This window comes from Colius striatus, chromosome 7, assembly GCF_028858725.1.
Source record: "Colius striatus isolate bColStr4 chromosome 7, bColStr4.1.hap1, whole genome shotgun sequence".
NCBI lineage: Eukaryota > Metazoa > Chordata > Aves > Coliiformes > Coliidae > Colius > Colius striatus.
The window spans coordinates 14,153,975-14,166,599 of NC_084765.1; the positions used below are offsets into that span (position 1 = coordinate 14,153,975).

The following is a 12,625-nucleotide window of genomic DNA, read 5'->3' on the forward strand; positions in this document are numbered from 1 at the left end:
TTTTGCAGTGATAACTGATTGTAATTTATTTACTAATGACATTTTTTCCCCTTCTTAGAACAAAGACTGAGAGGGAAAGATCAAGACAGATTTTTCTCTGCTAAAAGCCTCTTACTTTTAGGAAACAGCTAGCAAATTATTTAGAGATCATACAATATAAGGAGAGGCCAGAATTTTACCTCAGGAGACTCATTCTCCACAGAGGAAATCTGTTCTAACCGTGTCTGACAAAGTCTCTCCACCCAGTGCTGCACCTTTTCTGATTCTTCCAGGTCTTCTCTTTCTGTCTCAGATACCTTAATTGTAACATCAGTGCATGAAAAAAGGTTATAGGTATAGTCACAACTACGTTTCAAAAGTATGAACTGTCATTTCAGTTAGTTTTAAAACTAATAATGCTCTGAGAATAATTAATTATTTTGTTGTCTTTCATTAAATTTATCACAACACAGACATATTAACTGCAGAGGTATCCTCACTTAGACAAAACCTGACTCTAGAAACCAACCAAGTGTGGGAACACAGTTTTGCAGTAAAACAACAATTTTTTAACACTTCATTATCTTTTACGTAATTAAATGAATGTCCCACCAAGATAATTCCACTAAAGATTCAGTTAATTTTCTTTCAATATAATTTTGCATTTGACAGGAGAACACAACGTACCTCTTGCACAAGACGATTTATTTTCAGTTGTTTTTCTTTCTCCAACATTCCTTCTTTCTCTTTGGCAAGTTTTTGCTCAAACTCCATTTCCTTTTTATTCTTCTTCTGTTCACACAGACTGTCACTTTTTGACTTCTTTCGCTCTTTCCCTTTCTGGGAAGATTTGGATGTTTTGTTTTTTGGGTTTTTACATTAGCTGAAACATCACACCCTTCAAGCTCAGTACATGAGTGTCTGCCTTGAAAACGTGATTAGAGTCTGTGCAAGTATGAGGACGGTCTTTTAAAAGAAAATCTAAAGTCCGTTTCCCCAGTCATTTCCAGCAATTTGCAGGAAATTTGACCTTATTTGAAGGGCCTGTGCACATTAACATAAGTTGAACAAGACCAGACAGTTCAAATTTTTTGCTCTTCTGCACTAGGGCACACGGGCCTACTACTAAATTCTGAATATTCAAACATCTTTAGTTAGGTTCTGATTTGCCATCTCTCTGTTCTGATATTTTTATATAAATAGAAGATTGACTGCTTTCAGGTGACAGATGCTCACGTATAGGTACATACAAAAACTCTACATGAGTATTCTATGTATAAAACATCTTCATGAATATGTCATAAACCCAGCACTGCATGCCTTAATACAAACAAAACAAGCAATTACAATAGGAAATGCTTAGATCAGAGGAGAAACAGAATGCTCTCAAGAAAAAGCACTGTATCAGCAAGACCAAGTGGCTCCTACGAGCACTGGATAAAAGCTACTCATGTGAGTGAACTAATACAGCACAACACAACTCTAAATTTTCACATGTAGAGTGCAGCCAAAGGGGAAAACTACAAAGTCTTACTGGAGAATGTTTTGCTGACTTTGAAATACACTCTGCTTCTTATTTCTACTTTAATGATGTCACATTTCTGCTATTCTCTCCCTTTTGCACTGGTAGGGCCTAGTTCATATTGCAATGCCCATGTTCTCTTTTTTCAGTCATAAAGAAGCAAAAAACAGAGGAGCAGATGGCCACCTACTGTCAGTTACTGCCAGTGCCCAGAGAGGCTAAGCTTTGAGTTTGATTTTGCTCTGCTCGTTATCATCAGATACTGGCTTTTCATGGTGGTTTTGGAAATTCAAAGCATGAACATGCTCCATCTTCAATAGCATTATCTTGCACCTTTTACATGTGACACTAATAATAAAACTCTGGAAAACACATTTTCCCTGTCAGCTACAAAAGCCAGTTCTCCCAGTCAAGTAGCTACTTAGAACTTTGCACTGACGAGTTCAGTGGGATGTTGTCTGCTGCTTCCTGCCTAAGTGGTGGTGGTGTTGGGAAGAAAAATAATTAAAAAAAAATTGTTGGAGATAAAAATGAAAAAAAGTTTAAGTAAAAAAAAAATCTAGCTTTTCACACTAATGTATTGACATAAACATAATTCTGCTGGCATGTTTTTTTGAGGGCTGATTAGTTTGTATCATGATACTACCTTATCCTCTAATAAAATAGAAGACATATTCAGTACTACCTACTAAGTGTAACATCTGGCAAGTCAACCTGCTAAATAGCAACATTTGAAAAATTACTGAATGTAAAGGCACACCAAGCAGTGCACAAGCCAAAGTGTTCCAGAACATGAACATATGTCAGAATCTTATCTGCATTCACTACACTCAGAACAGGATGAGTCAGCCTCTCCATTTCCCCTATGGATTCAGTTTACTTCCTATTCAGACATTTTTAGTACAGTGAAACATTATTTTTAAAAGAAAACAAAACAAAAAAATCAATTAGTGATTTGGAGTAGGATGAAAATTCATTCCTTCCAGATTTAAAAATATTTATAAAAGCAAAAGTTTAAAAATACATCTTTTCAAGCTTCTAGACCGCATTGTGCAGTAGAGTTCAACGAGAAATGTGGAAGATCTTCAATGCTATCTGAAAAGATATTTGGGCAGTCTGTAAACTATCTTTGTCAGCAGCAATACAGGAGATCACCTACTCGTCTGAAGAGACTGAGTATAGTTTTCAGGCAGGAATCTTAACTGTACTGGCTTTCACACAAGTTGCAGATCCATGATGAATTATAGTCACTTGTAGTACAAAATGGTATCAGAGTACACCATTATATGCTATTTTCTATTAAGAACAAGTAATTTAGGTCCACCCAGAAGGTTAAAGTAATAGTCCTAAATGGTGATACAAATACTTCATCTGTCAGACACAATCCTGCTGTCCTCAGAAACCTTGAGTTCTCAGAAGATAGACATAGGAACTCTTCTTGACACTTCTATTCCAGTTGCCATCAGCTATCACAAAAACATAAACCACCACCGAAACACAACCACAAATCTCCTATAATATGACTGATACACATTGAAAGAGATAAACAGAATAAAGCAACAGCAGGAATGATGTATTATTTCAAACTCTAATAATTTGAAATTGCTATACTTTAGCAGAAGCTCTACAGATATAAAAGTATTCTATCACTTTAAGATTTCCAATTTTGTTGCTCATTCTGTGCAACGTACATGTCTACAAGCCTTTTGCCTTCAGTAATCCTGTTACTGTGAGATATGTAAAGTTAGAACTGGAAACTGCATACTTGGTTCCCATGGACATTTTACCTTTACTTTCTTTTTTTTTTATACATTACTCTGAGGTCTTTCAGAGAACAAGACATGCACTGAATGGAACACTTTTTGTGAAGTACTGACATACAATTCCTGCTGCAGCTGGCAGAACTTGGAAAGTCCGAACTGTTCAAAAGGACAAACTCCTACGCAGATGCATCCCAAATGCATCTTAATTTGTGCACATATTAAAAGAAGCAGCACTTGGCTGTAAAGAATGTCTAGTAGTAACGGAAAATAAGAAAGACAAATTAAAAGTCAAATGCACAGCAAACAAACTTACACATCAAACTTTGTACCTTGCGGATTGTGGGAAATTTTCCTTCATATCGATAAAACCATCCAAAAGCTACAAAAGGTAATGGAAAAGTTGTGTTTTGAAGAAAAGTCAAGGACCAGTTCAGATTTAGATCAATCCATACTGACTCACAATGAAAATTTATTTGAAGGCACAACACCACAAGGTTGATATTACATGTCAGGTTCTTTGATAGCTTCTCCATCAATTGTGCTGGTACATTTATATGTAAGTTACCCTTATTTTACTGATACATATTTTATGTTAAACAAAGCAAATGCAGCAAATAATCTTAATACAGAACCATACAGTCATATGCATTCCTAAGATTCCTATGGTCACAGTCATACTTGACACTAGTTTTCACAAGCCTTCTTAAAAAGAAACAGGTATCCAACCTCATTAAAGCTTGCAGCAGAACACAGTGTTGTTTGAGGAAACAAGAAAAGCTCCCCTTCCTAGGATAAACTATTTTAAGCCAAGTGCATAAATACTTTTAAAAAACCACACTGCTAAGTAAAAACATACAAAAGAATCAGTTACCATAGTTTTATATGACACACTGATAATACACAGCTCTAAATATAATACACCTTTCTATAGGATAGATTTTATATTTGTATCAAGGTATCTTTAAAAGCAATCACAACAACAGTCTCATAACCTTTCATCAGCTACCAAAGGATCACACATATGCCCTAGCAAAACCAAATAATAAGTTCAGTGTCAAGACTGACTGTCAGGAGGAAGTGAAACACAGGAAGAATCTGAATGAGGATAGGAAGTTAAGGCTGAGTGGCAAACCTGTTTGTCCTGCTTCATGATCACTTCATCCATGTCATCTGTTTCAAGCTGATCATGTGCAACTCCCTTCAAATCTACTAGAGAAACAAAGGTGGAAAAGAGTGAGGAGACAGAAGTGACAGTCTAATTGGAGGTTCCCATGAAGTGAAAGAGAGATCAGTAACGCATGTCTAGAAGTTCCATGAAATAAAAAGAAGTTAGCAATGGGATATTTTTCCATATAATTGAGAAAAAAACCCAAAACCAGAAAATGTCTTGCTTATGTAAAAATAATTACCAGCCTCTCCCAACTCTGAAGTGCAGTTTGGGACTGCACATGGTCAACTAGTCTACCTCTACTATAAAGAGGTAAGTGGATTTTCCTATGATGAAACCATTAGTAATTCTGGGATACCTGGCTTCAATATGGAATATCAGCCTTCTACTGTGCTGTCACTGGGGTACATGCTATACAGAGAAAATGCTGTCCCAAAGAATCAGAAAACTAAATGGATTGAAGATGGCTGCAGAAGAAACATTTTCTCACCTCAGTGTCTTATCCATGAAAAGTTAGGGGCTCCCCCAAAGCCACACAAAAAAATAATGTAACCTGGTTAGCAACCAACACAGGTCTCCCTTTAAGTTATCCGGTGAGCTGTTTCCACTTTTCCTTTGTCCAATACCACTTCCATACACACTGCTACTATCTGTAGCTTTCAATTTAGCTTCTTAACCACCAATTAACCTCCAAGCACCTGGAGAACTAAGTCTGACTTACACTTCAGGGCAACTCTTCATGGAAATTCTGTAATGTACAAACAGTACCTTCTCAGTCTCTTGGCTAACTCTGAAGCAGCTTGCCCAGTGATATCAAACCAATTTTCAGGCTGTGTAAACTACAGCCTGTTTGTGAAAGATTTGCTGCAATGAAGAAAACAAAAAGACAGGAAAAGGAAGACAGATGAGGAAAGAGAGATAGATTCAGCACAGAAAATGATAGTAGGAAGGGAACAGAAAAAACAAAAAGTAAGGAAAAGTAGCCCCAAATATTTACAACTAATCCATATTTGAATAAGCAGGATTCCTCCCCCCCAACCCCCTTCTGTCAGATGGTCTATTTAAGATACTAACAGATTTGCTACTACATAGAGCAACTCATGGACAGACACCTGAATTTTGCAGTTTTTTAAAAATGTGCCTGTCTTTCTTTCTGTTAGGCCACTAGGAATTGATTGAGAAGTTCTGATTGTGTGCTTTTAATTAATACATGCTTTGCTACCCAAGCTCTTAGCAGGCAAGATTATTTTTGTACCAGTCCTAATTGTTATACCACCAATTTGTTTTCGAGAGCGTCATCAAAAGAGTATGATCTGAACAAACTGATATGTAAAAAAACAATGTGGTAAATACTTTAGCCTCAGAAGGAATAAATTAGATATGAAAGACACGCTGGCAAGAAACAGATTTGTCAAATGGTCTAGGAGAAATACTTAAAAAAAGTCACCAACCTTTACGAATCTTTGATTTTTCTCTTTTTTTGTTTAGTGTCTCACTGTTGTTTTGCAGCAATGGCTCTTGTTGCATTTTTTATGACACTCAATATATCAAGTTTCTTACTCAATTAAGTTGTTTACTTCTTATCATGGAAGTGAAGCAAAGGAGCTTCCTACAGGAGACATTCCTACAGTCCCCAAAGACTGCCTAAGTAAGAAAGGCCTGAGGTTCTGCTGAAGTGATGAGGGAAAATATCTTATTTTTCAGAGTACTAAATATTGAATTAATTTCCAAGCCAAAAGGAGAGATTCCATATCTGTTTCTTAGATTTCAAACAAACAATCAAAAAATACTCAAAACTATAATCTTGACCCTGCATAATACACTGATTTGGAGTAAGAGAGAAGAAAAAAGGTAACAATAGGAATAGTACAAAGTGCATTCATTCACTTCAAATGAGACTGCAATTATAGTTTTCTACCTTCAAACATTTTACCTGCCAAGACCTCATTTCAAAAATAAAAATGGTAAATTATTTGCTGATATGATTCTGAAAGCTTAAAGCTAATTTGAAATGAAAACCACAAAATCAAATACTTGTCTCCCCTTCTTCATACCTTCACTTTGAAAAGTAAAAAAGTCCAGTAACAAAATAAACCTGAGATTAATTACTTATTGCTCTAAGTAATATTTTCTTCACCAAGATGAAAGCACTCATACATATGTAACTTAGCATTTGAGTATCAGCTTATCCACAAGGACATAAACCCATTATCACATGTATAAAAAAAATAAGCCCTACTTCCATTTGGGCACACAGTGGAAATCAGCACAAGTATACTGATGCATGAACTGCTCTGTGAAAAGGTTCAAGGCAAAACATTGAACATGAAAAGTAGCACACCAAATCCCCAACCTAAAAAGGTTGATGCTTCAGACAATTTCTCACCTTTATTTTTTTTTAATTATTTTTCCTGCTGCCGCTGTTTGTAAAAAAACCCCCAAAATGTGACTGTTTGAGTGGATGTAGATTTTGTGAGCTATTAAATTAATGATATGCTTCCAGCCTTCTGAAAATAACCAAGTCATAGCTAGTTTGGCTTGGAACAAATGGGTGATACACTTCATACAGCTCAGTGATATTCTTGAACAAATACTTTCCCCAGGAAGAAGACTGAAATGACTTACTTTTGTGTTTGGAAGGAGGGGGTGAGTGCACTTCAGCAGTTACAGTTTTTAGAGATTTGGGAGGTTCTTTAGGGCCCCAGTCTTCTTCCCACTCTTTTTTAAATTTCTCTTCCTCTGCTGTTATCCTTTAGAAAAAACACACAGCTAAGAATTCCAAGTATAAAAGCAACAGCATCAATATAAAATCATTACAATTACTAAATATAATTACATTATATATTAAAAAAATGTATAAAACACAAAAAACTGCCCCTTCCCAAAAATCAAATTCCTTTCATCGATCTAAGTTTCATTTACTAAGCTACTAAGATAACTTGTAAAATACAGTGGAACTGAGGAAACTACTCTTATTTAGTATTGAGACATCTGTACAGATATTTGGGCCAGAGTGATATACTACAATACTATCACCTTAATTGAAGCCAAAAACCATCTCTCACCTAATAATTTTTCATTTTTAGAACTGGGAAATATCTATTAGAAAAACAGTCATTTTAAACTAAAATACTAAGTGACAGAACATCCAGCACATGCTTAATTCTCACATTAAAAGGGTAAATTATACTTAAACAGTGCCTATCTTATTTCTACAACCTTCTCTCCATTTTCATTATTGATTCCTAAATGCGTAGTTCTAGGCTACACTAAAAAGTGACTCTTCCCAAAAAGAACTAAATACCGCCGAGACACAAACCACACTAAATTCATAAGTATATGAAAACATAAAAAAATACAGTTGTCAAATTTCTGGTCATAAAGGAGCTCATAAAATAGGTAGCAAAGGGTCATCCTCACAAACTGTTAAAGCAGGAAAGCATTATGTTCCAGTGAAACTGCCTGCCTGCAATTGCTTATTTAATCTACGCTTTAGATGAAATCTAAATTCCTCTACTACCATGTTCCCTCTACACCAAGGAGACTGGAACTGACTTAACATTTTGGATTATAATACAGAAAAGCTTAACAACATCCCCAGCAGCACTTGGAAATTGTAGAAGGAAGACTAGAGACGTGCTACAGTAAGCAGTGCTCAAGGTGAACAAATCATGAAAGTCCTCCCAGAGTGACTAAAGATGCACTTAGTTCAAAAGGATACTGCAGGTATCTAACATTCATTGTAACAGACGGGCAATCTGGATTTGGAGAATGGAATAATTCTTCACCTTTTATAGTAGCTTTCTGTAGCTATTACAGGAATTTCTACCAAAGGCAACAATAGAGAGCAGAATACTATCCGTTCCCCAGGAATCAGAAATTGAAAATGTGTAAGAATTTATCTACGTGTTGCATTACAGCCCACAGCAAAAACATCAGAAAATTATTCTCTTTTGACAGCTGGGGAATATATTTGTTTCACATCTCACAGAATCTGCATTTTTTCCATCAGATAATTTTAGTTAGTACAAGTACATTAAAAGGGACTTAAGATAATATGAATATTAATTTAAAAGTGTTCAAGATGTGAAGATGCAAAGCTGAATACTTCAGAGTTAATCTTAGCTCTAAAAGGCTGCATCAAAACAGACACTTTGCAGGTTCACACTACCTTTCATGTAATTTCCCTGAAGCATTTAGAAGCAAAATTAATTACTGTGGTAACAACAACACGTTACTATGGCTAATTTTTAAGTTCCAAGGGTACAACAATGCTTCAGTTACATTCACAGTACTGACTTTATTACAATACCACCTTTCAATGTGTCTAGCTCCTAGAATCACATAATTTTACAACCAGAAGGGACTGTGATAAGAAGAATCAGATTTCCTGAATAAAATAGGTCATAGAACTTCCTAGTTTTGGTGCCAGTATTTTAATTTTATGATTTCTCTCCCTAGAAAAGCAAAAGCCTACTTAAAATTTATGATGATGGAAATTTCTTCTCAAGACAAATGGCATCAAATAGTCTTTATTTTAGTCTAAATCTACGTAGCTTTTCTTTTCAGAACCGCTCAACAGACTGAAAAAATGCTGTGTACAGTATTAAATTCCACACTGTGTACATTCTTACAGATCATAAACAAACTACCTGTGTTTTGTTTGGAGTTGTTTTGTTTCTTTTTTCTTTTTTTTTTTTGTTTAAGTGAAGTGGATATGTCATCAAGCCTCCAAGTATGTGCATGTTTTTCTAACTCCCTAGTCATATCTCTCCATTTCTCCCCTAATCCATTTCCTTGCAGTTTTCATTTCTTTTTTTTCCTGTGAGAATTGATTGCAGTGGCTCAGTAACCATAGAGTAAGCACGTTCTCAAACACAGAACTGCTTTAATCTTAATTTTTTCCATATGTTAATAAAATATTTTTTAAAGAAGCACTACAATTCAATTTCACATTGAATTTCTTATCATTGCAACCTTCACATTTTTCAGGTGCTGATTTTCAGAACAGCTTCTTATTCTCTAACTGTGGCATACTTACTGGTATGCATTGGAATCTAGATGTAGCTACATGGAAATATTACACAATTTTATTAGAGGAGAACATGCAGAATGTTTTCAGCTAAAGCTAAAATATAAGGACCCTTATTCAGACAGCACATTTCCTATGTAAGGTTTTTACTTACTGCTCTATTTCTCTGCGGTATCTCTCTTCTTCCTCTGCAGCCTTCTGGGAAATCTCCAGTTTTCTTCTATAATAAGAATTAGGACACCGTGATAAAAATTGTATTTTCTGAGTAAGAACTTGTACAAAGTGTGGCAGCATACATTTAGTAAAAGACTTAGACATCAGATACACATGCATTGCAGGAAAAAAATACCCTTTTAAAAAGTCATGTTTAAGATGCCAAGGCTTCAATATACTTTTGTAGGAACCCTGAGGACATTCATGACCATCTGGATAATAAAGGCATAATCTATTTAACTCTGTAAGGTACTATCTCCTTCTCAGAGAGTTCCACAGTGTGTTATTATAGGAGTATAAAATTTCTAATTGTCCTGCTAAGAATAAAGGATGAGGGAACAACATTAGGAAAATAGTATCACATAGAATCATACGGGTATGAACAAAGTGACTCTTCTACTCAAGACTTGTTTGAATCATATCAGATTTGAAAACCTGATTTATGAACAGAGACTCTGAAACAGTAAAAATAAGATCATGTAAGTTGGGAATCTTCTCACAGTTGCTCCTGTATTCCATGCCCTTTCTAAATCCAAACTGAATTTTTCAGACTGTCTTATACAAAGTCCTTACAATCTCTCTTTCTCTTGCTGCTCTTTGATGATTTTGTTAGTCTCCAGCGCAAGTCGCTTTTGATGCAGTAACTCCTGGCGTTCTTGCTCGCGGACACGTGCTTCTCTCTGCCTTTCTTCTTCGGTCATGAACAGCTCCTTTCCCTGTAACCAGAATCACCACCCAAATCTGTTGTGAAAAAGTTTCATGACATATAGTTCTTATAGGAAATAATGTTTACAAACCCAATTATGGACTAGCACATCTGCCATCTCCTCACATCACTTATTTTTAGGGATGCTTTTTGAAACACCCTGAAAGATCTGATCACTCAATTAAAAAAAAGCCACTCTAGTTTCAGTTAAAGTTATGAGGTGCTAAGTACCTCACAAGAGGTATGCAACTAGTGAAATCAGCAACAACAGTGAAGGGATCATGCCAAAGATATGATCAGCATATCACCTAAAAAACCTTCCACATTATACTTGGTTGAAATCTGACTGAGAAATATAACACAAGAGAATGGCTCATTAAATGAAACCAGAGTGGAAGACAACTACAATATTATTGCATTTTAGTTCTCTAATGCCTGGCTGCTGTGGAAATGTCCCATCATTCAGAAAATCCAAATACAGGAGATGTGCATTGCCAAAATAATATCTAGTTGATGTGTTTCAGTTGTCTTGTTCTCGTTTCATCTCCTCTACAGTTAAGACACCAGCACTATTTTTCATTCAAGAAAGATATTCCCGTGGTATTTGTGGAACATTTTGATAATATTTATCTAATTTTCATTACCGAAATTAAAATCCCATGTTAATTAGGAAAGAGGGATTTTCCATGCTCTAAGGCTCAAAGTAGACAGCTCCAACAAAAACAAGCAGTGAAGAATGCCTTTGCACCGTGGTCTTTTATAGGAGTAGAGAAGCTGTTTGCTTTTGGAGTCTCTTCTTCAGTACAAAGATGTGTATAGAGGAAAGGAGAGCCATGCAAGTTGAAGTAGGGCAAAGCAGAAGAAGAGTTCCATAGCAACAATTCACTATTTTAAGTATGCAACCCAGTGATACAAGCTGGAGTAGATGCCATCTTTTCTAATCAGCAGCCAGTAACATATGTGGGAGTTGAAACTAAGTCCTTAACATATTGAGTTCTTAATCAACTAGTCTGAAGGACTTGTTTAAACAATGTGTACAATGCCATTGGACAAGTACATCTTTTGTGAGAGCAGCTTAACTAAAACTTGAGTTCCTTAACATAGCTACAATGTATACATGAACCCTTAGAAAGTAGTTTAAATGATTTAGTAAATCTTGGTTTCCATATTTAATCCAATTGCAAGGTAATCAGAAAATATCATTTTTGATTAGTCTATGGAACTCGAGTATCTTGCAAATGGAAAACTGAACAAATTTTAATGTGTTGATACATTAAGAAAATCAGATAAACAGTTAAAAAATTAATTACTTTGAAATAAGACAAAGACATTGGCTCTTCAGGATGAAAAATTAACTTACTCCAGACCAATTCACCTTTCCTGTTTCAGCAGAAGAACTGTTAGAATCTGTTAGAACAGGAACTCTCAAACATGAGAAACTGGTATGATAAAATTACTTTCCATTCCTTGTCAGAGGAATACCTTTGCACTGGCCTGCAGTCATGACATTGGTTTATTTGAGAATACTGTGGCTAGCTATCAATGAATTAAAAGCCACTCAACACTGCCCTGGTTTGACACAATTGAGTGGTGTAGACATTATAAAGAAACATAGCTTTACTTTTTATTGACTTTGTTCTGCTTTTATAAATACTTTTATATTACTTACAGCACCTGCTACCACAGAGATCGTCAAAGTACGACTACTTTTAAGCACTCTGACAGCCTGCAAATCAAAATAAAACAAAAAAAATCAGTCTGAATCAAGTGTTAAAAGGCCTGTATATTTGGTATAAAAGAGGCTGGTTGAGAAGGCTGGAATTTCTAGAAGACCTATCTGGAATAAAGAAAGTGGTAGCATTCAAATCTCCAGATTCCCACATTCAATACACAAACTCTTTGGTTAAGTAGCCTGGTATCAAAACATTTTTTACAGCCAGGGAAATCAGACCGATGCTTAACAAGCTGAGAATTAAAAAGACTTGACCTTACCTCTTTATGATCCACATTAGAAAAGTCCACTCCATTTACCTCAACAATCTGATCACCGACCTAAAGAAGACAATTCAAATTTTAGTACAGATGCTAAGTTAGTACCTATATTAAATGAAAACAGAAATAGTTATACTCTCCAATACCTTTAATACAATCAACCTAGGTACTGGCAGAGTACAAGGGGAACAGACCAGAAAATGGCCAGACTTAGAAATCCTCCCCTATTAGCACTCCTATTGCCACTGGT

The 12,625-nt window shown here is 35.6% G+C and overlaps 1 protein-coding gene across 2 annotated transcripts in view; it reads right to left on the reverse strand.

Moving 5' to 3' along the window:
* Positions 1-12,625, reverse strand: part of USH1C (USH1 protein network component harmonin) — a 51,010-nt gene that overhangs the window by 22,434 nt on the left and 15,951 nt on the right. Inside the window, exons 10-15 of one of the 2 annotated variants that reach the window (XM_061999536.1) lie at positions 12,376-12,435; positions 12,053-12,109; positions 10,251-10,393; positions 9,619-9,684; positions 7,058-7,182; positions 4,397-4,470 (exon numbers count right to left, since the gene is read on the reverse strand). In XM_061999536.1, the coding sequence (XP_061855520.1) occupies positions 4,397-4,470; positions 7,058-7,182; positions 9,619-9,684; positions 10,251-10,393; positions 12,053-12,109; positions 12,376-12,435 (525 nt within the window). Of the gene's footprint in view, positions 1-4,396; positions 4,474-7,057; positions 7,183-9,618; positions 9,685-10,250; positions 10,394-12,052; positions 12,110-12,375; positions 12,436-12,625 lie in introns of both variants that reach the window. The other variant, XM_061999535.1, reaches the window with a different exon arrangement.